The sequence below is a fragment of the Monodelphis domestica genome, chromosome 1 (genome assembly GCF_027887165.1).
Source record: "Monodelphis domestica isolate mMonDom1 chromosome 1, mMonDom1.pri, whole genome shotgun sequence".
Lineage (NCBI taxonomy): Eukaryota > Metazoa > Chordata > Mammalia > Didelphimorphia > Didelphidae > Monodelphis > Monodelphis domestica.
The window spans coordinates 561,068,307-561,096,256 of record NC_077227.1 but is presented as its reverse complement, the minus strand read 5'-3'; the positions used below and the strand labels follow the sequence as shown (position 1 = coordinate 561,096,256).

General features: G+C 33.6%; 1 protein-coding gene across 2 annotated transcripts in view; it reads left to right on the top strand.

The window, feature by feature from the left end:
- Positions 1–27,950, top strand: part of CSMD1 (CUB and Sushi multiple domains 1) — a 2,624,761-nt gene that overhangs the window by 2,054,488 nt on the left and 542,323 nt on the right. For both annotated transcript variants that reach the window (XM_056823354.1, XM_007476228.3), the window contains exon 23: positions 2,528–2,684. In XM_056823354.1, the coding sequence (XP_056679332.1) occupies positions 2,528–2,684 (157 nt within the window). The remainder of the gene's footprint in view (positions 1–2,527; positions 2,685–27,950) is intronic.

Below are 27,950 nucleotides of genomic sequence, written 5' to 3'. Positions count from 1 at the left end.
ATCTTCAGGCCTAGTTCTTGATCCAGTGAGCCATCTAGCTGACTCCTTTTTTTAGTTGTTGTTGTTTTTTTTTCCCATGATATGAGAGAGAAAATTGGAGATGAATAGCTCACTTGGACTTTTAGAAAGTTTTTTGGACTGCTGATATTGGTTCCTATTAAAAATCAGGCACCAGAAGCACAGGGGCAGGATTTAAACCAGTTTTCCTGACTTCAAACCAAGTCTTCTATGAAGTACAACAAACTGCCTCTTTTGTCAATCTTTCTCCTCTTTCTCCTTTCCACAATTATCATAATTATCAAAATTTGACTATTCGGTTAGGATAGAAAAAGTAGAATTCAATAACACTATAAAGTGTCATGGACTCTTCAGAAACAATTTGAATATGATGTCCACATTTTATTCCCCTCATGATGTATTTATTTCAAAAGTTCTTGATTCTGAATCATTCATTTTTAGGCCACTCTATAGACTTCCATTATATCTAAATGCTTGGCCCAAATATCAACTGGCATAATTATGTCAATTTCCTTTTAGGATAAAAGAAAGCATAGTCCTTACACAGAGCCATTTTCTTTGGCCTTGTTTTTGTCAGGTCTGTCTCTTTTCATGCCCTCCATCTAGATGAACAATAATCACAATGATTCTTCAGCACAATGAGCCAGTCACAAAGAATACAGTGAGACACCCAAAAAGAGAATGCCAGTTTTAGAAGTAGTTTCATCGTGAATCAATGGTATATAGAACATTCTAGCAAAAAATAAAATAAATGATGTGGGAAGAGGTTGGTATGGCTGGCTAATTTAAACCTTGTAATAGATACACAGATTACATAGGGCACTATTTATGATCATCATAGTCTAACATTTTACTCAGGTTGAAAACAAATTGAAATTTGGAAAAACCCAAATCAATACTAATTTCACTACCATAGAACAATCACAATGTACATAGTCAAAAGCATCTTCCCTTTCTTTAGCTGAAACATTTTCAAAGCAAAATAACAAATATTGTTAATTTTGACCTATATTCATCTTTTTCTAGAGGTTTTCTTCAAAACATAAAATTGAGTAGAATTTATTTTAGAGCAAAAATCTGATATATAGTGCTGTTTCTTTTATTATGACTGATTTAAAGAACAAGTTATTTCAGGTTCAGAATCTGGGAAATATGACAGGCCAGTTTCAGTACTCCATCCTGCTTTGAAAACATCCAGATAGAAGGAACAAAGCAGAGTTTGCTATTGTTTTTGTTTTTCCTGTCCCTCAATGGTGTTTTCAGAGAACAAACCCGTGACTGAATTGTTACAAGCTTTCTCCATCTTTCTTTTACATGAGTTTGGGAAGAGAAAGATGCAGAAGTTTGAATTGGAGGAGGGAATTGCAGGTGAAAAAATAATAAAATGAGAAAAAAACCACAGGAAATAGAACTAGAAAAATCTTTAGAGGTAATGCAATTATATCTTCACTTTATAGATGAGGAAACTGAGGCTTAGACAAACATGCAAGGACATAGAACCTGCAAGCTGCAAAACTAAAATTCACACTAGAAACAAGGTTTTTTTTAATTCCCCATCCAATGTCTTTTTCTTTAATTTTTTTTTTCAGATTACACATCAATAAACTTTTAATAATTGTTTTCTGATATTTTGTGATACGTGTTTTTTTTCCCTCTCCCTCACCTCTCCTCCTTCCCCAAGATAGCAGGTAATATGATATAGGTTACATATGTGTTATCATAGAATACATATTATCATGTTTAGCATATTGCAAAAGAAGACACATAATGCTTACACCAGAGAAAAATTCACGAAGGAAATAAAGGGAAAACCCTTCATTCCAACACCTTTTTCATTAAAGCACATAGCTTTAATAGATTTTTTTTATTGTAGATACTAGAAAAATAATGATTCATCACTTTTATTTCACTCAGGTATACATAAACCACAACACTGTCATTGCAAATGACCTCCTGTCTTAGACTGTTGAGAGTATAGCTGCTTTTCCATTTAATAGCAAATCTATAACATTACCCAGAAAGTTTTTTGATTACTTCAATCCTACAATACATCTCATTGATATGGGCACCACCTTGAACAATGAAAATCATGACTTACCAAAATATCCTGGATATTGCCTCATCTTATTAATCATGTTCCCTAATAAATTCACCACAAGGAGCTTTCCCAATGTGATGGGTTCTTCCTGACATTCTCGTGACTTGCACAGATAGCAATGAAATAATGGAAATAACTTAAATGAAGAACTTTGTGAATATTAAACTAGCGATTTCTTTACATATCTATATGTGCATATGTGTGTATGCATGCATATTATTAGTTGTCTTCTCTTTTTTCAGTCTCATTTTTTTCTGTTGAAATAGTATATTTCACATCATTTCCTTATTGTAATTTAATGGAGATTGAAAAGTGTTTGCTTTGAAGAAAATTCAAATTTCTTATCATAAGTTGATCAAACAAACATAAAAGCCAAGGGAAAGAGAATCACAAGCTATAATTTTTTATTAGGTTTTTGATGGAAAAAATAGTGCCTCACGCCCACTGGGAGCCTTCTCTAAAAATGAACTGATGGGATTGATCCTCAATAGCACATCCAACCACTTGTGGATGGAATTCAATACCAATGGTTCAAACACTGACCAAGGATTTCAGCTAACCTACACAAGTAAGTGAAATATATTGAATACTTTCCTGACTATTTCATTGTGGAGCTCTATACCTATGTTGGTTAGTTGGCAGGATTAATTAAAAAAAAATCAAAAGAATTTGTTCCTGGCCCCTACCATGCTTCAGATTACAATTTAATTCTGTACTCTGTTGGATGAGCAGTAAATTTAGACACATTGATGGAAGCAATATTTTGGACATTTGCACCCTGGGGGAGTATTAATACTTTGGAAATGTCTTCTACTGAAAAGAGAGACTTAACAACATGTGAGCATAGCTAGACTGAAAAATGCCTGTAGATATTATATAGTGACAGGAGCTTTTTAGAGGATAAGAGCAATTAAAGCCAAACTGTCATTTCAGTTTTTTTAAAAAGAACAAGAAAAATCAGATTTAAAAAAACAAACAAACTTAGTTCAATATGGTAACAGTATTTTCAAATTCTTTCTTCTAAAGGGGGTTTGTCAGAATTTTCAGATATTACTCACATGAATGATTAATTTATGGGAAGATTTATTTGTAACATTTCACTGAAATATTCAAATATTTCAAAAGCTTGGCACTTACCTATGTTTAATACAATGAAGCAGAATATATGTAATTATTTTAAAATGGGTTTGACTACTAGTAAATTTTACACTAGAACTCTGAACTCTTTTTTAACAAGTAAGGAACCTGACAATCATTAAGGTTAAATAAGCATCCCTTTTGTAACTTCCATGCCTCAAGAAGTCCTAGGAAACTTTATATCTCTTGAATTATATGTCTATGAGGCCCAGAGAAGTTCATATCCCCTGAGGTGTTTGTCCAAAATGACGTCTGGGATTTATCTGTGCACACTTAGAGAAGAATAATGGAGAGGTTACCTTGACCCTAAAAGGTTCTAACTGCCCACCAGACTCTTCAAATGATTTTTTAAGTCTAGTTTTACCCTGGACAACTAGACAAACATGACTTGCTGTTTCTCTGCTTTTATTGGTATATCAAATATGGCATTTAACAAGATAATCTCTCATATAGTGTTCCTAATTTAGACAGTATCCTCATAATTTAGACGGAGGTCCCTAGCTTCTTGGCTGATTTCACTCTCATTTGTATACCTTGTCATTGTTGACTCCCTTCTCTATTGTTTCCACAAGAGAACATACATGTCAAACCTTCATTAATATTAATTAAATGCAAAAGGTGAATAAGCTTTAAGCAATAGAAAAAAAATTTGTATTTAACCAGTCCCCTATCAGACAGTAGGAAGTAAAAGGAAGGCATAAAACTGCTGTTATGTATTCTTCCAAATAGAAAGATAGCAGCCACCTATATATACCTTAGAAACCAGAAGCAAAAAAAAAAATATTTGACCTCAACTTCCCATTACTCAGTCTTTAATCTTATTCTGTTTCTTGACTAATAACTCAAATGAAAAGCATAATTGACTGCCTTCTTGGGAATGAATAGAAGTAAAACAATGTAACCATACTGATTGAGTTCACTACAATTTTATGTTGCAATCTCAAATGAGCCTTCATTACTGCTAGGCAATTTTTCTACATCTCCTTTATCGACTTGTCTCATTCTCCATAGCTGCTCTTCAAAACCTTCTTATCCTTCTTTAGGCCTTTCATGATTGCCACACATTTCAGAGGGAAAAAAAGACATTCAGGCCATTCAGCATGGCACTGCCAAGACTTATCCCTCCACCTATAATCTCTATACCAAACAATTCCATTCTTCTCTAACAGACGTCCTAATCTGTCACTCTGACGTCATTACTTATTTTTAGTTTCTGCCTATCTACTGACATCCCTTACTATCTACAAACATGCCCATGTATCTCCAATCCTGAAAATAAAAACCTCACTTTATCCTTCCATTCCTTTTAACTATGATCCTATCTCTTCTGCCCTTTGTGGGTAAACTTCTGGAAAAGCCTTAGGTGCTTCCATTTTCTCTCTCACTGCCTTCTTAACCGTTGTTTTCCAAACTCATCATTCCACCCAAACTATTCTCTCCAATGTTCTTAATTATCTAATGGACAAATCCAATGGTCTTTTCTTAATCTTCATTGTGCTTGTCCCCTTTGTAACCTTTGACATTGTCACATACTTTTCTCCATGATACTCTCTTCTCTCTAGATTTTTGGGGATGCCACGCTTTCTCAGGCTTTCCTCCTTCCTCATAGGCTATTCCTCAGGTCATTTCTTTTTGAATCCTCAATCTGTCTAATACCAAACTCATCTTTTTCCCTAAACTCTCTTGTCTTCCAAATCTCTCAATTATTTTCAAAGGTACCACCAATGTTCTAGTCCCCTGGGCTCATGATCTAGACATTATTCTCAACACTTCACTTTCTCAATTGCCCTCATCCTGCATAGCTAACCTATTGGACATTCACTGTGAGAATACTAGAATAATATAGCCTAATATTTCATATTATTATTGAGAGATAGTATTATCTAGGCTAGATACAATTTAGACAAGAAAACATGGCTTCAAGTCTTACCTACAGCCAATACAATATGTTGGGGACTTTTACCTTATCTCCTTGACATAGAATGGATAATTAATAATTACAATAGCAATGTCTCTAGAGTATTTTAAGGGCAGATAGACAGCCTGCTGGATAGAGTGCTCAGCCTGGATCCAGGAACAGCCCTATTCTTGATTTCAAATATGGTCTCAGACACTAGCTATCTGACCCTGGGCTAGTCACTTAACTCCATTTGCCATATTTTCCTCATCTGCAAAATGAGCTTGGAGAAGGAAATGGCAGTTTATTTGCCAAATGAAGTCTTGAAGAAACTGAAAAAAAACTGAACAACAACAAAAAGATTTATAAGAAATAAAGAAATTGGATTCTGGGTGTGGAAACCTGTCCCTCATCAATTAGTCTTCCCTTCTCTTCTTTCAATTACATGTGAAATGATAGCAGTTACCGATAATAGAAAACATCTTTTGGGGGTTTTAAGTCAGTTCTAGCCTTCTCACAGGCTGTAGGCACAGTACACAGACAACTTTGAGGGAATATGCTTTGTTCCTGGGCAAGGAAAACTCTCAAGTAAGGTATGAACCATTAATTTATTTCAAATATTACTCTGGATCATAATCTCTCTTTCAAGAATTCTAGATGTATAAGAAGCAAAAATAATCACTTTATCCCTAGAAATAAGATTTGGAAAATTAAGTTGCCTATCAAGTATTATTTTAGGAGTTCTTAACCCAAAGTCTATAAACTTATGTTTTGGATATTTTGATAACTGTATTTTTAATAAATTTTTTTCTTAAAAAGGCAAGAAATAAAGAAGTCCCTGGGCCAAAATTTTGAGGTGAAAATATCCAGCTTTTATTTGTGGGTGAAATAGAGTTGGAGGCCATATCACACTCAATCTGTGATGGAGACCTCTTTTGAATGTTTACAGTTGTTTATATAAGCTTTTAAGAGTTAATACAGATCATTGATTAACAAAACCCAAATCTTCAAAAGTATGTTCACTAAAAGTTGATAAATTCTAGTACAAAGTCTAAGTTTTATAACTCACCTCACACAATGACTCAAGGAAGAGAAAAAGATAAAGTCATCTCTCTGAATCCTAATCTGGGGATCCTGTTATTCTTATACAAGTAAATTCTTATAAAAGTAAATATGAATAATAAATTCCTTCTACCATGGACTCTATAGGATTGCTTCTGTTATCTTTTTCTGGAATCAGGGTTCAATCAAGCTGTGTACTTAATCTTCCAGGGTTGATAACAGAAACTCAAGCTAATTCTATCTATCACTGTTTATACATGGTTAATTAACTATTAGGACTAACCTTTCTAACATCATAGTTGGAGATACTACTTCAGGATCATATGAGATTAATTGTTTTATAATGAATGATATAAAAACAATAAATACAATTTTATTTTGTTCAGGATTATAGAGCATTTTAAACCTGGTGTCTCATTTGATGCTCGCAACAAACTTGTGAGATTACTAGTCTTATTATCCCTATTTTATAGGTTTGGAAACTGAGGTGCAGAGGGTTTAAATGATTTTCTTAAGATCTCACATCTGCTAAGTGTCTGAGGCAAGATTTATGTTTAGGTCTCCCTGACTCTAAATCCAGAATTCTTACTATTTTTGCTTTCTATATGCATCCATTGCATAATTTGTTCATATTACGTGAACAGCCTTTTTTTCTAGTTATACATTTCTTTAATGATTTTCCTCATGTGACATGACTTAGAATTTTTAAACAGATGAGTATATACTTCATGATTTGAGGAGGGAGTAACAACTAGCAGGGAAGACGACACACAAAAAGTCAAGGAATTCTAAGAGGAAGAATACTTTCTCAGAATGGTCAATAACCTGTGGAAAGGAACAAAGGTTGGTGATAAAGTGCCAAGTATGTAGAATGACAAGTAAAACAGTTCATTGGAATATAAAATGTGTGAAAGGAAATGAAGTTAACTAAGTCTGGACAGGTAAGGTAGAAGCAGAATGCAAAGTCCTTTAAATGTCCATTTGAGAAGTTTGTATTTTATCCTAGGAGGACTACAGGTTATCTGAGAGTGAGTGACATGGTCAGACTTGTTTTAGAAATATTGATTTTGTAGCACTGTTGAGAGTGTATTCAGTAAAGGAAAGACTATTAGACTATGGGAATCCAGTTAGGAGGCTATTACAATATTCTAGCAGGGAGGAGATGGTAGTCATGTGAAGGGAGGAAATGGGTTGATGGGATACAGTTTGTAAAAGTAGACACATTAAGACTTGGAATCTAATTGAAGATCAGCCTATGCTTTTATTTTAAAATAAATGTTTAAATAAGAATAGTTGGATGAAGACTTGATTTTTCTAGGCATCAAAAAAAGTGCTGGAGGAAGATTGCTTAGAGTTTAAAAAGAATACAAACATAAATACATGTATACACACAGTGTTATAGAAACCTTTTCAGTAAAGTTGATCAATTTATGAACTATTGCTTCAATTCCTCAATGCCTACACAATCCTGTTGATTTTTAGAAACGCTACAGAGAACCTGACAGTGGTCCTTTACAAATAAATAATAAAGCATTTTTATCCACATGGGGTTGTCTATTTCTGCCTCTAAAATTAAGTATCAACTGATTATCTGTGGTGATAATGAATCTTTCCTTTTGTTTTATATTAGTAGAGATTGGGAAAGAGGAAGGAATTGGACAGAGGAAGGGAGCTCTCTGATTGACAATTGATTTCATAGCAGATTAAAGTACTTTTGGTAAAGGAGAAAATTAAAGTCTAGAATAATGAATTTATTACTGCTGCTTTCTTGATTTCATTAGCATGTCGATATACTTCAAATCATACCAATATTTAAAAATCTATTGTAAATGAGAGAGTCTGGATAGTGAGTCTCATTTAATGAACAAATTTAAACATTTTCAGAATATTGACATATACTTTAAAATAAGAGTTAGAATTATTGTGAGTATTAAATTTGCACGGGATTAAAAACAATCAGTTATATCAAAATCATCTTTAAGGTGAAGAATGTGGTAAGTGAGAAGCTCTAATTTGTGATTCCTCGCAATCATGGCTGAAGTATAATATTGATGGTATAGAATGATGTTATCTCTTTTACCTCCTCAAATATGTTGGGAGTTATGTTGCATCTTTCTGATAAGAATTCTTCTGGTTCTGTAAGTAGACTATAGGTTTATGAATGCTGCAACAAGTTCATTTTATAATTGATTGCTTTCTTACTTTTGCCAGTTTGACCTTTCAGATCCTAGAAGAGCCATAATTGAGTTTTCCCTAGAACTTCTAGATGCTGGTTTTATCCTCGAGGCATTTACTTATTTCCCTAACTATCAGGGATGTCATATGTAGCATTAATTGTAAGGAAGCAAAGAGGCAACATAGTGACTTGCATAAAAGTTTTGGGGCTTAGAGTCAAGAAGCTATAGGTTCAAGTCTTGCTTTTCACCTATGTTAGCAACTGACTATGGTGAAGTTCTTTAAACTTTGAGTGCCTTAGGCAATAAATACTCTAAGGTTTTTGAGTATTAGAGGAGGTTTACTTATTGCACTGCTGTTCATGTTTGAGGGTAGTTTTTGTTTGTTTTGTTTTTACTTGCACCAAAAACTCCCTTCTGTGAAGGTCCACAAAGTCAGACAATAATGACAACAATGAAGTATACAGAAGCAAGCAAAGGACAATTAGTACTCTTTCTGGTTCAGCACCACTTCTTTGTTATGTCAGGTTTTAGGGAAAGCCCCTCATTAACTGTGTGACCATGAGATACAATATATCTATTATATACGTATAATATATACAAAGCAGGTATATATCTGATTGTTTGAGGGAAAAGGAGTAATCATGAGCATGTTTGCTCAGGGAAGACTGCTGGGAAAAGATGGAATGTGGGCAATGCCTTAAAGGGAAATGGGATTTTCAGAGGTAGAGTAAAATGAGAGAAAAGTTTAAGGAAAGGTAAGTAGCCTGTACAAAACACGAAGGTGAGTAATGGGGAAGTTGAATGAGAGGAAATTTGTCTGGAAAAGGGTCTGTGAAAGAAAGTAACAGCAAATGAGCTTGGAAATGCAGACAGTATCTAGATTGCCAAAGCTTACTTGGGGAGTTTGTACTTAATCCTAAAAACAGTAGGAATTATCTGAGTTTCTTGAACAAAGGAGTAACATAGACCTGTTTTAGGAAATTTTGTGTGTGTGTGTGTGTGTATGTAGGATGAATTGGAGAAGAGAGCCACTGAAGACAACAAGAGGTATTAGAATTCATTTGGTATTTACATTAGCAATAAACTTATTTTTATTTTACAAAAATTTTTGTGATAGCTAGATATAGGGTGTTATTTCAGAGTCTCCTCCCATGATACTATTGTTTTCTATTAGTTAAAAAATTTATGGAGCAAAGTTATTCTCTTTTAATGACTATTGGCCTCATTGTATTAATACATTTGTTTCACTCACTCAAACTACAAATCATTTGATAGAGATTTTTAAAATACTAGCTTTTTCTTGGATGCTTGCTTTCCCAGAATGCTGTTTGGCTTTTTTTCCCCTTTAGATAGCTCTTTAGAGAACTCTGCATTTTTGCTTTAAGTCACATGTCTTTGAAAAGAAACTCTAACAGAGGTAAAGAAGTCTTGTTTAAAATAAAAAGTGATGCTTGCTTGACTATTTTGTTTAAAAACACACATACTTGTATTTTTCCTGATTCTTTAAAAGCTCCCTGAAAAGCTTTCAGTTTATTTCAATAAGATGAGACAAAACCATTATTTAGAGCTTCAACAAGGAGACACACACACACACAAACAAACACACACATATATTTGTATTTGTATAGGAAAGTTTTCAGAATCTGTTTGGTTTCATCTTTGCTTCCAAGTCTCCTTCTCCAACCTTAATTAAAAGCTCACTTGCTGAGTATCCTGCCCCAGTGGCAAAGCCAGGGTGATACCACCTCATGCATCCTCATAGCTAGACTTGCCTGCTCTTTTCTCTCAGCAGCTGCCAGATTTTTGTATCTTCCAGCAGAGAATTGTTAGTCTAATGTATAACATGCTGGCTCAAATTGATTTGTCAAAGTGCTTAATCTTAGAATTGACCTCTGTGGGAAAAAAAAAGACAATATTGCAATAATCCATAATAATCTATGGTAAATATATAACTATTAAGATCCTGGTTTAGTAATAACTATAACATTTATATGTCCTTAAGATGCTTTTGAAAATACCAACAATGGGGGCAGCTGGGTAGTTCAGTAGATTGAGAGCCAGGCCTAGAAACAGGAGGTTCTAGGTTCAAATCTGGCCTCAGACAATTCCCAGCTTTGTGACCCTGGGCAAGTCACTTGACCCCCATTGCCTAGCCCTTACCACTCTTCTGCCTTGGAACCAATACACAGTATTGATTCCAAGATGGAAGGTGGAAGGTAAGGGATTAAAAAAAAAGAAAATACCAACAGTGCAATATAGGTGGTTGAAGTCTTAATCTATTCTACAAAAAAAGAAACTGAGGTTTATAGAGATTAAATTGTCTCTAACTTACACAACCAGCCTGGGTACCAGGAATTGACTTAGGTCCTCAATCTAGACCAAATGTTTTTTCTACTAAATGTTTTAGGACTCCATCATCTCTAGCCTGGATATTATAATAGCTTCCTAACTGGTTTTTCTTCCTCAAATTTCTCCTCTCTTCCAACTCATCCACCATAAGGCTATCAATATTGCTAAAACACAAGTCTGACTTTGTCACTGCCTTGATCAGGAAGTTCTCATAGTTCCCCCTAATTTGGTACTCAAAACCTTTAGCATGTGGTTTACCTTTCTAGGCTGAATAAACTTGATTTTACAGATGAGAAAATGGAAGTCAAAGAAAATAGCTTAGTTAGGGTCATCAAGCTAACTAGTGACATAACAAGAATCTGCATGCACATCTCATGACTCCCTAGTCAGGATTCTTTCCTCCATGCCTTATTAGCTATAATGTTGATACCCTAGAATAATAATTTAATCACCAGGTATCCCCTCACCCAGAAGTCTCTCAGAAATATGAGCCATTTTAATTTCTGGACCAGAATCCTTGTCAGACTCTTCTAGTAAGCCTCAGAGTATATAGTTTAAAACAAAGGAATTTAAAGAAATAGTATAATAATACAACAGAGTTCTCCTCACTCTACTGCCAATATACAGTTTCAATAATAAGAAAAGGACTCATGTAGGAAGTAGATAGATAGATAGATAGATAGATAAATAGATAGATAGATAGATAGATAGATAGATAGATAGATAGATAGATAGATAGGCAGGCAGGCAGATATCTTCAAAAGGCATACATATGGCTTTTCAAAAGCAATTTTATTATTTTTCACTTCACTTTTATCCTAAGAACAATCTCATAGAATAGGAAAGGACAGGTATTTTTTTTTACTTTAAACAGGAGAAAAACCAAAATCCAAATAGATTGAGTGATTTACCTTAGGATACCAAAGGAAGTAAGCCAAGTCTTATAACTTTTAATATTCTTCTCTTTCTTTGTAAAAATTTTTCCAGATTACATATTGATAAAATTTTCAATAATCATTTTCTGGCATTTCACAATCCATGTTCTCTCTCTGCTTCATAACCCCTCCCCTCCCCAAAAAAGCAGGTAATATGATGTAGGTTATTCAAGTGTCATCCTATAATACACATCTCCATGTTTGTCAGGCTGTGAAAAAGATGCAGATCACTTACACTAGAGAAAAATTAATAAAGGAAATAAAGTGAAGAATGATATGCTTTGATACTCATTCAAATTCAGTCATTCACAGTTGATCAACGTACAATACACACCTCCAAATCCATTCTTACAAAGGACATTTTATTAATGTAAAAATCAACATAGATTATTCAAATGGTGATCACATATAGAGGAGATACTTGGTGTCCTTCAGTCTTGGTGACGGTTATCACCATCTAGGAAGGTTCCAAGGGCAGCTAGGTTGTATAGTGGTTAAAGCACAAGACCTGGTGTCTAGTGGAGCTGGGTTCAAATTTGGACTCAGATACTTCCTAACTGTATGAATGCTGGACAAGTCACTTAACCCCAACTGTCTAGTTGTTACTGCTTTTCTGCCTTAGAATCAATACTTAATATTGATTTTTAAAACAGAAAGTAAGAATTTTTTTTTGTTGTTTGTTTTTTAAAAGAATCTTAGGAGGCATACTTACAAGAGGAGAAAGAAAGAATGAAAGAGAGGAAGGAAGGAAGGAAGGAAGGAAGGAAGGAAGGAAGGAAGGAAGGAAGGAAGGAAGGAAGGAAGGAAGGAAGGAAGGAAGGAAGGAAGGAAGGAAGGAAGGAAGGAAGGAAGGAAGGAAGGGAAGAAAAAAATCCTTCCCTAGGCCTTGTCATTCTCATTAGCCATTATTTTCATTGTGCATTTCCAAAAAAAGATAGCCTGAATTCTTTAATTTTACTCTTTTACCCACTCATTTATTCCTTAATTCTTTAATCTCAAGGTAAAAAAAAAGATAAGAACTAGACATAGGAATAATTCTCTAACATCAATTAATATGATTTCTGCCTCCTCCCCTAACACTGAAGCCTCTCTGTGAGAACAGTTGAATGTAACATTTTTGCTAGACATTCCACAAGGAACATTGCCTGCTTTCTACAAGCAAAAAATTGCATACAGTATATTTAATGCAAAATATATAAGGAAAATAAGTAAATGGGTAGCAAGTAACAAAAATCACAATGCCAATAGAAGTTTAAATAGTGTGAATGAAAGAAACTAGAATAAAGTCAGTTCTTATATCTCATTTTATGGTCTACTTCTAGAATCTTGGCAGAATCCTTCTGGCATGACTGATATGGATTGCAGTTCTCATGACAAAAATTATTATTCACAAATAAGACTTTAAGTTTTATAAAAAGCTTTATATGCATTACATCATTTGATCCCCCAAATAATCAAATGAGGGAGAGTCTATTATTATCATTCTCATTTTGATGAGGAAGAAACTGAAATAAAGAGTTTAAGTGACTTGTTCTGCATATACAACTATAGTTGTCTGGGGCAGGATTCAAATCCATGTATTCCTAACTCCAAGCCCATCTTCTCTTTTCATTATACCATTCTGACTCTCTAGTAATAATATGTGTTTTGAATAGAACATTGGATAATTGTGAGCTCAAATGAGATAATATAGGAAAAAATATATTCTATGGAATGCTATATGAATATAAAATAAAATATATTGCTATTATTGTGTTATATCATAGTTATCACTAATAACCATATTAAATAGAAAGTACTTTCCACTAGAAGTCAGGAGAAAATTGTCTTTGAATCCCAGTTCTGATTGTTATAATTAAAATCCTCTGGAACTGCCTATTTATTTATAATTATTTATTAAATAGTGAAAGCAGGTTGGAGAGAGAAAAGACACATAATTATATGGCTGGTGGCCTAGCTAAGTTGAGTACTGTCACTCACTTCATGTCCTTGTTCATTCTTGTTGTTCCTAGCAAAGAGAAGGCAAATGTCTCTGATCCATCACTTATCCAAGTGGCATCACTTTTTGTGAATCTCTCACTGGACAGGCTTGACCTGAGTCCACATCAGAGACTAGTAGGCCGTATACCAAGAGTTATGTAAGACATCATCCAGGTTATTCATGATATCTTTCCATAAAATTGCTTTTCAAAGTTCTTAGTCTGGGAACCTTTAGGATAACTTCACAATCCCCCCTCTGGAGGATGAGTTACTGCCAAGATCTTATCCTACATACAAACATATTCATAGCCTGATGGTAACTCAAAATAATGTTCCAACATGGCAAATATTCATTTATAACAATCATAGATTTAATGTAGGATATATCCCTAGGTTATTCATCTAAGAATGCATTAATTAAGATATTCAAATAATGTATGAATCCCTTTTACAAAAGGTTTGTATGATAACATATGATCTTCATTAGGTGTAAGTTGTAGCAGAGTCTCATTCATATGGATTAGAATTGTTACTCATGATAAAATAGAGCCTGAGATGTATCTATATAAGTAGGATGCCTCATAGCTCCATGGCTTCCCAAAAGATGCTTGCCTCTTGTCCTGCATGAATCCTGGTGTCTGGCCTTTGACTCTGACTGAGGTCACACCTTTCCAAACAGGGAGACCCAGAAAAAGTGACATCAGCAAGGGGTATAAGTGATGGATCAGAGAAGTTTACCTTCTCTTTGCAAGAAAGCAGCAAGAGTAAATGAGGCCAACTCAATTTAGCTAGGTGACATGACATGTAATTATGTCCCTTTTCCTCCCTTCACTTCTTCCCTTTCACTATTTAATAAATAATTATAAATTAATATACATTCTCCAAAGAACTTTAATCATAACAGTTCTGGTGACAGAGAATGAGAATCTAAACTTTTTTCTTGCCTTTTTCTGTTTGGGTTTTTTTTTTTGTTTTATTTTTTGTTTTTGTCATATAAGAATGACTTAGATGTAGTGTAGAAAAAAAATTTTTTTTAATATAAATTCTGGGTTCCTGAGAAGATGAAATCCTTAAGGTGAAACTTTGGGTAATGTGACTGGTTTTTGTGCAAATCTGTTAGTAATTTTTTTTTTGGTTCTGGAGTATTGCAAAAATGGGTTTGCATAGCTGTGAAGTTAGCAAGATAACCAGACACTGAAATTAGAAAAATGAAAGGCCTTAGTCTAGCATTAAAGATATAAGAATAAGAAAGATATGGCTTTCCGTTTTCTCTCTCTCTCTTTAAAATTAAACTGTGTTTAGGTAATTCAACAGAATCACATGGCCTCTAGGGAAAGATCTAAGGTGGAGATTCAAGCAATGACCTAATCTTTTTTGGAAGGGGCTTGGTTAGAAAATGGGGAACATTAGCAGTAAGGATAGTATCCCAAGAGGAACTCTTTTACATAAATGGCTTATCTTGTGGGAAAGAGGCCAACTGCTAATAGAACCAGGATTGACAAAGAAACAAACCATTTGCCTTTATAAAAAATGGCTTAAGGCTATAACTATCCCAGCTGGGGAACCTCTTTGGTCCTGTTTTAGGTCTTTTGACTTTAAAATATTAAAGGAGTTAAAATTAGCTATTGGAAATAAACCCCCCAAAGAATTAGATTACTGACACATTTGGGTCATACTTTTTGATGAATCTACAAAGGTTCAATCAAATATCCAAAATTTTAACCACTTTTATACTGCTTTTTCATATCCTTCTCATCTGGCCTCTCCACCACTGTCTTAGATTGTTCTCCCTTCTATATATTTTCAGAGACACTCCCAATTTCTTTCTCTCTGGTTTGTCTCCAGTTCCCTCAGCCTGATCCCCCATCCCTCTTTTTTGAGACCCTTGTCAAAGTTTCCTTTGCACTTCTCTCCCTTACACCTTTTTGAACATCCCTAGACACTAGACTCTGTATTTCTTTTTGTTGATATGGCCCTTACTCTACCCTGTCCCTGAAGGCTCTCACCATTTCTGGACCTTCCCACTGTATGCCACCCATTGAAGTCCTAGACATTTCCATTTCCCACTTCAGGTGTGACCAACCCTCTCTGACTTCACCTCTTTACCCTGCTTCTGCCTCAACCTTACTGCCTACTCTGTGTACTCCTCTTCATCACCATCTTCTCTATTCCATCTCTACCCAGACTTTAGACTTAGTAGTGGAAAATATTGACTCCCCTAAGGACATGTTTCCTCTCAGGGAAATTATTACACATGACCAGAGATGAAATTTGGTGACAGTAATAAATTATGATCCATTTACTTCTTCAGGTTTCAACATGTGGGTAAAGGACATATCCAGTTTGGATTGTGAACTCCTCTTTGTTCTCAGAAGATTTGAGGTCATTTATCAGTTTTTAATCCAAGATGGGGTAATATAAGAGATTTAATGCCTGTCTTATTCACTGAGAGAGAAAGGCAATTTTTGAGGCCATCATTAATTCTCAAAATGAAGATGGAAAACAATGACCATTACAGGACCCACAATGGGACCCCAGTAATCCTGAAGATTATGTGAGGTGATGTCAAAGATGCACTGTTGAAAGGAATGAGGAACTTCTCTATTTGCCCCCCCCCGAAATGGCAATTTGAATATGTTAATCAGGATGAATGAGTATCCTAACTAGTTTTATGATTGAGTGTGCTCAGAGCAGCTAAAAGATATGCAGGTTTATATCCCATTATGCCCATTGCTTCGTAAAACTTTTGGCATTTTGTGAATCACTCTTCCCCCCAAAAATAAAAGAACATATTCACAAACATTGTCCAGAGTGGGCTATTATGAAAACAGATCAGTTGAAAAGGATAACTATATATGCTTTTGAAGGATGTGAGAAAGAAGAAAAGGAAAAAAGTCAAAAAGGAGAAATTGGAAAAATTAAACAGGACACATGATTCTGAATTGTGTAACATTCAGTTAACTCACATCCTCTTCAGGTTTGAATTTCTTCATCTGTAAAAAAAGGAATAAAAATGCTTCCATAACTTATTTTCCAGGATTGTTAGGAGGAAAGTGTTTTTCCTCCTTAAATAATTATATGATAATTCTACAATAGGAGATAATATGTAATATGCATTAAATTATATAATGATATAATATATAATAAATAATGACCAGCCAGGTGACCAGTAGAGAGTTAATTCTGAAGCCAAGCCAAACCAAGTTGAGGTGATTAGAATTAGAAGGGAGTTTTAGCCATCATCTAGTGACCAGTTAGAGCTCTAAAATAGATCCTCTCCTGGTAAGAAATTTAATTCCAAATAAAATTACAGATCAGATTTCCATAACTAATAAATTAATTGTTTTGTTGAACTGTTGGGTAGAGAGAGTATCCCTGTGTCTTAAGGCTGTTTCTTACTCAGCCTACTGGCTTCAATCAGTAACAGACTCACAGCCTTTGTAGGTTAGGTGGAACCTGTTGATTCAGCCTTTATAGACTCAAGTGTACCCCAATGCCATGAAGAGTTATACATCAGGGTATTCTAATCAATTCACTGGATATAACTTAGCAGAAGGGACCACAGGAGACGCCTTTGCTTTCATCACAGCCAAAGGGTAGGATTATAAAAACTATTTTGCAATTGAGCAGATTTCTGACTTTGAAGAGTAGCTGACATGGGGAGTTAGAATTCTAGTGCTTTAATAGTTTGATATGTTTTGTAGTAGTAATAGAGATTTTAAAAAGGGAAAACTAAAGATAAATTAGAAGCAAAGGTTGGTGAATAAAAAAGAAAGAATTTAAAAGTTAAATTCAGACTCAAAATCTTTTGTTGTTTTGAATTGTCATTAAATATTACTGCAGATGCTGCAGAGCTTTATAGGAAAGAATCTGTAAACTCATTTGTATTCAGTTACTTAGACATGGAGGAATCCAGTGGCTTTGCCTTGGGCCACTTTGGGAACCTGAGCAAAATGAAGACAATGATGAATATAAGCTACCCATTGCTCTTTCTGTAATTGTATTTATAAGACTTGTTGTGTCTGAAACTAGGTAGAAAAAAATCCCCAACAACTATGGGTTAGAAAGATAAGTGACAGACTTAAAATAATTTCTTACTTTGAATTTTTTTTTAATTTTACTAAAACACATTTCAGACCTGTCATATACACTAGTTTTAACTTCAAATATAACACACAAATAAAAAGGATGAAGAAAAAATTCAGTCAACTTTTCTTTGTTCAGAATGTTTAAAGAACAGAACATTGCTCTTTCAATGTTTTAGGCATTTATGATGTTCCTGTTAGAAAAGCAATGGATAAGTGCTTTAGGTAGATTAGCAGTTTTCAGATCTCTAAAACTAAAACAAAGATTCTCAGTTGCAAATATAGGGAAAATCATTTAACATTTTATGATTTAGTTATTTTAAAGGGTAACTGTCATCATCATGAACATCATTTTAATTCAAGGCACAAAGCATTTAAGTACCTACTATGTGCAAGGTTAGAGACTATTTGATGGAAATATAAAGCAAAATAAAACTATCTCTGTTCTCAAGAAGCTTATATTCTCTACTTGACTCTTTCATTTTCCAGGAAATTAAATATGTAGAATTATTAAACAGGTATTGTTGATCAATATAAAAATCTCCAGAGACAGAATTTCAATAATATATTGGACATATTCTCTTTAGAGGATTTATGGAAATATTTAATTCATTCAGGACAAGAAGGAATACATGATTCAAAATATACATCCATGAAGGGCATAGCCACCTCTCTAATTAAAGAATAGTTGAAGTATTAAAGTTTCTGATCACTCAAATGATGATATCAGAATGTTTCTTAAATGAGTCAGAGCAGAAAAATATGCTTTATTTCTTAAACCTTAATAAAACCCTAATAGATAAGTGCATCTTTACAAAAAAAAAGGGTGGGTATGGGATGCTTATTTTTAATGAAATTTTATTTAATTTAAAAATATTTTCAATTATATCTCTTTAAATTATAATCTCTCATGTTGTATTCAAAATATAACTTGATTCATGAATACTTAATTTAGTAATTACATTATATGTAGTGGCCTCTTCTGGGTTCTTCCTTTGAGGTGGAGATAAGAAAGGGTTAGCATTTTTCATGTTCATTATGGAAGCAGTAAAGTAGGAAATAATCATAATTCAGTATATAAAGTCTGCATTATTTAATGAAAGTATGTGATAAGATATAGAGGCAAAATAAATTTATCTCTAGTAAATTCTAAAAAAGTCTCAGTTGAGAATTTAAAAATCATTATCATATGAAGTATATTTGTGGAAATAGCAACACGTTAAACTAAAATTCATTCAGGAAATATTCGTTAAGTCCAGACATTGTAGAATATATTATGTTGGGCTTATCTGAACAAGTAAGCAGAACCCTGGGAATGGACTATAATGTAAATAAAAAGAACACTAAAGAATTCTGAATAATTATAATGATCAATTGTGGTCTTTAGGAAAGATAATGAAATATACCTCAGAATAATCTTGCTCAAGAAGAGGGCGATTATGGATATAGAATGTTGCATACATCATCAAAAATAGTCACTGGGTCTGTGGCTGTTGTCCATATGTCAATCCACTGCCTTCCTGGGAGTCTAACCTCACAGACTGAAGCCAACTGGAGTGACAGAAAGACTCTAGAAAGTAAGGGAGAAGCAAATGGTATTTCAGTAGAATTGGCACCTATGGGAAACTCCTCTCCCATAAGGGGCAAAAATTCCTTAGATACAGAAATTATCCATCTTTTATTATTTGAAAAATGAGGAAAAGGAAAAGGAAAAAGGAAAAAAAATACATTATTGCTTGAGGGGGAGGGTGGCACAGCAAATTCTTGACAGTGACTTTTTGGAGTGACTTTGTGATGTGGAAGAGATATGCAGATAACAGTTTTCTTATCTGGAAATCTATAGAGCCCCTCCTGGTGAGATTCTTAAATGGAAAAGTTCATGGTATTGTAGCCAGTCTAGGCCTGGTTAATGCAGCTAGGGCAGGGTTCAGTTGATAGATTCCCATTTCTCAAACTTAGCTTATAGTCACAGAGGATTATTATATGTCCAAAACTCCTGGAAAAATGGAGGCTTGAGCAAATCCAACTAATTAAAATTAGTATTCATATATATATATATATATATATATGTATATATAATTTCCTCTTTTCAAGGAACTCTTCAATTAAAGGTGAAGATTGAGTATTTTAGAGAATGATTGAAATAAAAAGAAAAAAAGCATCAATTCAACTTATTAAATATTTATGCATAGAAATATATACTATCTACATATATACCCTGTACATATAAATGTATATATGTGTACATATGCAAACCTACTATTTTAGACTCTCTAACAGTCACTAATATTAATATAAATTCTTATCTCAAATCCTTTCAAATTTACCAACTAATTGAATGTAAGTCTTAATGGCAAGGAAAAAGACAAGATCATGAGAGTATCAGATGAAGAGAAAAGTGATAAAAAATGTAGAAGGACACTTAAAAACATTTTACTGGTTTCAAAATACCATTTAAGGGGCTTTAAGTATTGTTGTTATATGTGGATATAGTATTATCTCAGAGATCCGTATATTAGGTGACAGAATAAATAAATACCTATTTCATCCTAATTTTAAAAAAAAGAAAAAAGAGATTTTACTTATTAAAAGATAAACCTAATGACACTACTACAGTGTAGGAGAAATAATTGAGGCTTGATTTTTTGAGTTCTCGATTCCCCTTCTGGGACAACTTTTATAGTGGCTCATTGTTCAGGATATGTTCTCACTCCCTCCTACTAGGTGCTCAGGATGCTTGTTGAATATCTATTAGTTTCCCAACTACATTGTCTCACCCCAAACTTTCCATCTTAGGTAATACAGCATTTTTTGTATAAATTCACCCTGTTCTACTCACTACTAAAAAGAATCCTAGAAAGAGGCAATGTTCATCTGACTCAGAATCCAGTGCTTTTGCCATTAGAGTATACTACCTTCTGTAGAATTTACAAATATGTCAAAATCTTTTGTGTAGAGCAATCAATCTGATTGTTATTTGTTAGCAGACTCTAATCAGTAGAAAATATGAGCATCATTCAGTAAATAATTATGAACAAATTAAGCTCATGACTTGAAATTAGGCTCCAATCAATCCCAAATATGTCAGCCTTCTAAAAAGACAGATTAAAGATACTATGAAGTTGCTTTTTTTTGTGGCTTCTAGGGTCCCTTCTAACTTTAGGATTCAAGATTAGGTAACTACCAACGTGGTTTGATTTTCTTAAGAATGTCCTTAAATAAACAAAATCTATCTAACACTTGCTAATACTGAAGTTCCATAATTAGAGATTCTTTCACTTAGTTTAAGATTTTCAGTTTCTTCTATGGCAATAGATAACTTTTCTTTTTACCATGAGTCTCTTGGAGTTGTCCTAGATTTTTGCATTGCTGATAACAGTTCATTCATTCACAATCAATAATTGAACATTATTGCTGTTAATGTATACAACATTCTCATGATGCTGCTCACTTCATTTTCCATCATTTCATAGTCTTTCCACATTTTTGTGATCATTTTGTTTGTCATCTCTTGTAAATGTATTCCATTAAATAAATGTAAATGTAAAATGTATTCCATTATAAGTGCATACAATAACTTGCATAGCCATTCTTCAAATGATGGATTGCCCTTCAGTTTCTATTTCTTTACCACCACAAAAGAGCTACTATGTCCTTTTCCCCCTATCTGTGATCTCTTTGGGATACAGCCTTAGTAACAGGATTGCTGGGTCATAGTTTGATGGCCCTTTGGGTATGATTCCAATTTGTTCTCCTGAATGATTGCATCAGTTCACAACTCCACCAACAGTGGATTAGTGTTCAAATTTTCCCACATCACCTCCAACATTTATCATTTTCTATATATTTTTTTAATATTAGCTAGTCTGATAGGTTTTAATGAGGCAATATCACAGAGTGTTTTAATTTGCACTTCTCTAATTAATAAGTGATTTAGAGCATTTTTTCATATCTAAAGATGGTTGTCATTTCTTTATTGAAAATTGCTTATTCATATCCTTTGACCAATTATCAGTTGGGTAATGTTTTGCATTCTTATGAATTTTACTCAGTTCTCTATCTTTTTGAGAAATGAGGCCTTTGCCAGAGATATTTGCTTTAATTTTTTTTCCCCGAGTTTCAAATAGTGAGATCTTCCAAAGCCTTGCATCTTCGGGTTTCTCAAACACTAAGTTACTATGATTATTTAACACTGTGTGTTAAGCAACTAATCTATTCCATTGATCACTACTATTTCTTAGCCAATACCAGATGGTTTTAATAGTTACCACTTTATAATACAGTTTGATTTCTATTATACCTAAGCCATCTTCCTTCATTTTTTTTTTGGCAAAGATTCCCTTCATATTTTTAGCCTTTTGTTCTTAAAGATAAATTATATTATTTTTTCTGGTGCTATGAAGACTTCATACATTTTCACTCACTGCCTTTTCTGCTTAAAATTTTCTCCCTTCTTATCACTACCTCCTTGCATCCTGACTTTCTTTAAATATCAGGGAAAGAAAATGAAACCATTTGAATAAAGCCCTTCTTCATCTCCTTCTTAAGAGCAATCCCTTCCCTCAGATTATCTCCAAATTATCCTGTATATCATTTTATACATATCTGATTGTACATTATCTCCCTAGCAGGGACTATTTTTGTTTATTTTGGGTTTTTTTTCACCTTTCCTTATATTCCCAGCACTTAGCACAGTACCTGGCACATAGTAGGTGCTTAATAAATGTTTGTGATTTGACATGATATCCCCATTACTCTCTTTTCCAGGTCCCCATGTTCCTTCTCATGTTACATAGGGAGGATATATTTTTGTGTAGCTCCTCCCTCTCCCATAAACACAGCTATGGAGATGGGGTAAGAGTCAGGCAGCAGAATTTACCCATGTGTTTTTTACTTAGGTTTCTTTTATTCTACTTCAAGTGATTATTAATAAATCTTGTAAAATATAATACTTGGAGTTATTAGATATTAATTTAAATTTCTCTTATATTACCTTCCTCCATTTTTCTACATGTTTTGTTAGCTTTTAAATCTGTAACTCTGATGCTTGACCAAAGGCAAATATTTAATAAGTTTTAATTATTTCATTTGTGACATTGTCACCTTAGTAATTTATATTCTTTTACAAATACATGCATAAAATTCTTCCATGAGAATAGGTTATAACAATAAGGAATATAAAGCAGACATGAAAGGATGATGCCTGAACAAGGGATAGAATAGGCATCACTGAAAGAATCAGTATACTATGAAAAACTACTTGTATTTCACAGTATTTCCTCACTAAAAATAGTAATGAATCTTCTCAAAATACATTTGTTCTATGACTTATAATTTTGTGTCACACTATTTTGTTTTTGAAAAAAGATCTTTATGCTAACTCAAATATATGTTAGCAATTTAAAAAAACCTTCTAGTATCAATAATTTAGTGTTAATATTACCTTTGAGATATATGATATCTCAATTCATGAGAAGAAAAAGAAAAATGAGAGCAATTAATCATTCAACAATATATTATATATCTTGGCTATGAAAATAGAATAATAATTTTGAAGAAATAATATTGATTTAGAATAAAATTCCTTTCCACAGGCAGTTTTAAATAGATATAATAATTTCAGTAGTCAGGCAAGAGGTTATCTGTTTTTATTGCTATAAGAAAGAAAAAAAATTCTGCCTCTCCAAACTGACCTGCAAATACAATCTTCTCAAATCATAATTCAGTGTTAGCATCAAGAAAAGCAGAAGCATATTTAATCCTTTCTGCTCTTCAGATTTTATCATAATCATAGAAAAGAAGAACTAAAGATGACTAGCCTTCAGGCACACAGGAATTTGTCCTTTTTTCTATGTCTATATTTAAGTATCTTTATTAAAATATAAGCATCAATATCCTGGTTAAATTGTTAGGTTAAGGAGCAGGAAGATCTTGTTTCAAATTCTGCCTCTAATGCTTTCTAGTTTTATCCCTGTTGTGTGGGGACCCAGGTAAGCTCATTCAGACTTGGAAGAAGACACCAAGGTCATCCACTGCATACCTGGCTATCACTAGTCTTACTGACTTTTGTGTTCCACGGGGCTTAAATACCTGGAAGAGAGAGTAGGACTGAGGTCTTCATGCCTCACTTAAATCACTTCTTCATGTCATTGGTGTGGAAAGGAAAAAAGACTGACAGTTGGTGGGGGAAGGGGCAACTGGTAGTGGCAGTTGGGTCTTGTGACTAGCACTTCCTTACTGCCTGGCTTTTCTTCCTTCCTGGTGTTGGAGGAGGGAGGAGCTCATTTAGCCCAGTCTGGGGTGGAGTACCTCTACTCTGTTGAGCCGGAAGATACAGACTCTGAAGGAAAAGTTCAATGGAGACTGGTCCAAGATTTAAGAGCAGTAAATAACTTTGTGAAAAAGTCCTATTCAGTCATTCCAAGCCCATCTAAAATAATTTCAGAAATCCCAAGTAACTCTAAATATTATACTGTTGTTGATCTGTATAATGCTTATTTTAGCATTCCAATTGCAAAGAATCTTAGCAGTAGACAGAAAGCAAACAAGAACAGTTCTAACTTTCAGAAACCTGTGTCTTCAGCCTGAAGAGAGTATAGGTACTCCACTCCAGACTGGGCTGAATGAGTTCCTCCTTCCTCCAACACCAGGAAGGAAGAAAAGCCCAGCAGGAAGGAAGTGCTAGTCACAAGACCCAACTGCCACTCCCAGTTGCCCCTTCCCCCACCAACTGTCAGTCTTATTTCCTTTCCACATTGGTTAGTTCTCTGAAAAGAAGAAAGAACAACATCAACTGTTCCTGCAGCATGTCACTTAAACTCTCTTTGCCTCAAGGCAACTTTAAGACATTTCTACAAATCACAATTAAGTCGAAATCCACTTTGCTTTTTTAGAGGGTATCCTTACACAGAGGAAATCACAGGTATAGATTGTATCTACATATGTTAACAATCTAAGTGTGATAAAGAAAAAATGTGTTACAAAATATTGCAAGTGAGGCTGACTTAAAATACAATTGAATGTGATTTTATTTATATATTTCATCATAGTTTTGATTTTTAAATATTCTATGACCACATTCCTTATCTATAAGGAATTATTTGATATATAGGTTAATGGGAATTTATTATACACTTTTATAATAGCCATGCATGTGCATTTTAATTCTGTTTTAAGGACTATATTTCATGAAGAAAATAGTAAATCAGGGAAAAATCAGAATGACTTGGTTGAGATACACATAGATAAATCAAGACTTTTACTTTATGATTTACTTTTCAGAGAGAAAGAATGCATTGTGTGAAGCATTTCAAGAATAGTAGCAAACCATTAATGAAAAAAAGAGACATTGATTTAGGGTAAAGATTAAAAGAATAGATTGAAATATTGCATAATGAAAACATAGAAACATGACAGAATAAATTGGATGCATTTGGTAAAAACTATTGTACTTAATTTTGCAAAGCAAAAAGATATACCATTTTTTCTTTTTTTCCTTTTTTTAGAATTCCTTTTTAAATATTTATTAATAAAATCTATCTCCAAGTGTCCTAGCCCCTCTTCACCCTCTCAAATTATAGAAAGCATCATCCAGGAGACAGATATGATCATAGAAATTGTAATGTTTCTATTTTTTCATTGTCTCTAGAGGTAACACTCACAATTTATTCTTCCAAAATTAATTCTATTGCTTTGTATGATGTTCTTTTGCTTCTACTTCTTTCACTATTCATTATCCCGTGTAGTTTTTTCCAAGTTTTTTTAATTAGCCTGCTCATCATTTCATATGACTTAGTAGCATTCCATTAAAATCACAATTTGTTTACCCATTCCTCATATGATAAACATCACCTCAATTTCCAACTCTTTGCCACTATAAAAAATACTGCTATAAATATTTCTGAATATATAAGTCCATTTTCCTTCATCTCCTTGGGAAAAAAAACCAAGCAACTCTCTGGGTATGATTCCAAATTTCTCTCCAAAACAATAAGATTGGGTTATAGCTCTACCAAAGTACATTAATGTCCTCATTTTTCTTCATCCCTTTCAATATTAGTCATTTTTGCTTTTTTTCATTTAACCAATCAGATGGGTATTGTAAATCTTGAAATTTCTCAGACTTGTGAATGTTAAAAATTTCCACATTGAGGAATCCTCCACTGGAACAAATTCCCTACTGGAAACATTCACCATTTTGATGTGAGAACTCGCCAGGATCAGAAATGGGAGGACCTCTACTCCACCCGTACTTAAGACTGCTTTAGGGGAGAAAACTCCTTGCTAAACAATGAAAGTACTTAAAAAACCATACTTATAAAGGCAAGGAGTTCTTTGAGCCATGGATGTTTTTAGAATTGATACAATGGGATGCTAGGTACCTAAAAAAGGTCAGGCAGGTTTTCTCTTAATGAGATTAGTCGACTCAGCTGTGTTTTCTCTGGTTCAGACTTACTGAGGGGATTAGTCGACTTAGCTGGAATTCAGATGGGCTGTCCTTTAGAAAACATCTATGGTGATTGGTAGATGGAAGAATTTAGGGGAGGTGACATAGGAAAAAAAAACCCTATATAAGAAAAGGTATCTCTTGAGCAAGAGATCTTGGAGAAAGGATCTTTGGAGATCCTTGGAGAAAGGATCTTTGGAGATCCTTGGAGATAGATCCTTGGAGATAAATCCTTGGAGATAGATCCTTTTGGAGGAGGCCCTTTGAAGATCTCTTGAGAAGAAGTCCCTTGGGAGGCTGACTCTGGCTAGAACTCCCTCTGCGGAGACTCTGTTCCCCAGACATCCTTGCTTAAGACAAATCTTGTGGTGAGTGATAAAAACTGATTGATTCTCTCTCTCTTAAGACTCAGGTCTAGGCCATGTTGGCTTAAGGCCCTTCATACTTATACCTTTTTTCTCTCTCTTTCTTTGATTGTATTATTAATTAAAATCTCCATAAAACCCAATTGACTTGGGTTTATAATTGGGAATATATTCCCTTATATTTGATTTAAAAACCAAGACACTGTAGTGAAACATATTTTCTGCGGTCAAATTTACTCACCCTCTCTTATATCTATCACAATTTATATCTTCCACCATTTTAACTCACTACAGTTTACAACCTCAACAATTTTAACTATAATAGTTTATGTCTCCCACTCTTTTATCTACAACAGTTTAAGACATCAACCATTTTAAATCTTACAGTTTATGGCAGACAACTATTTTAACTCTTACAGTTTATGGTGACCATGAAGGGATTCGAACCCTCAATCTTCTGATTGAGGAAATATCTCAGAATTGTTATGGTTTTGATTTCTCTAATCAGTAGTGATTCAGAACCTTGTTTCATATATTTATATATGACTGATTTTATCTAAAAATTTTATGTTCATAACTTTTGCTTCAATTGGGAGATAACTCTTATTCTTATAAAATTGAAAAAAGTTTTCTCTATAGATAGGATAATTCTATCTGAAATGATATCTATAAACAATTTTTTTTCAATTTTCTGCTTTCTTTATAATCTTGGCACAATTATTTTGGTACAAAATCTTTTCAATTCAATGTATTCAAAATTATTCATTTTACATTTTACAGTTTCCATCTCTTGTTAACTCACAAATTCCTCTCCTACCCAGAAATGTGATAATATGTTCCCTATTCTTCTAATTTACTTATATCTCCTTTTACGTCAGTCATAGATCCATTTTGATTTAAATAAATAGTGTGAGATATTACTCTACACCTATTTCCTGCCAGAGTACTTTCTAGTTATCCCAACAATTTTTTCCAAATAGTGATTTTTTTTAATCACAAGAGCCTGGTCAATGCTTCTCTCAAATACAAAGTTACTATAATCTCTTATTGCTGTTTGTTGTATGTCTGTCCCGTTCCACTATTTTAACTTTCTATTGCTTAGCTAGTATCAGAGACTTTTGACTATTATTGTTTCATAATACAATTTTAAATCTGTTACAGCTAGACTTCTTTTCTTTATATTTTTCCCCTTAGATCTTCTGATATTCTTGATCATTTGTTCTTCTTGTTGAATCCTGTTATTTTTATGGTATTCTATCATAATTTTTTTGGTAATTTAATTTGGATGGCATTAAATAAATAGCTTAGGTGGCATTGTCATTTTAATTATATTGACTCTGCTCATCCATGAACAATTAATATTCCTCTAATTATTTAGATCTGAATTTGTATGTGTAAATA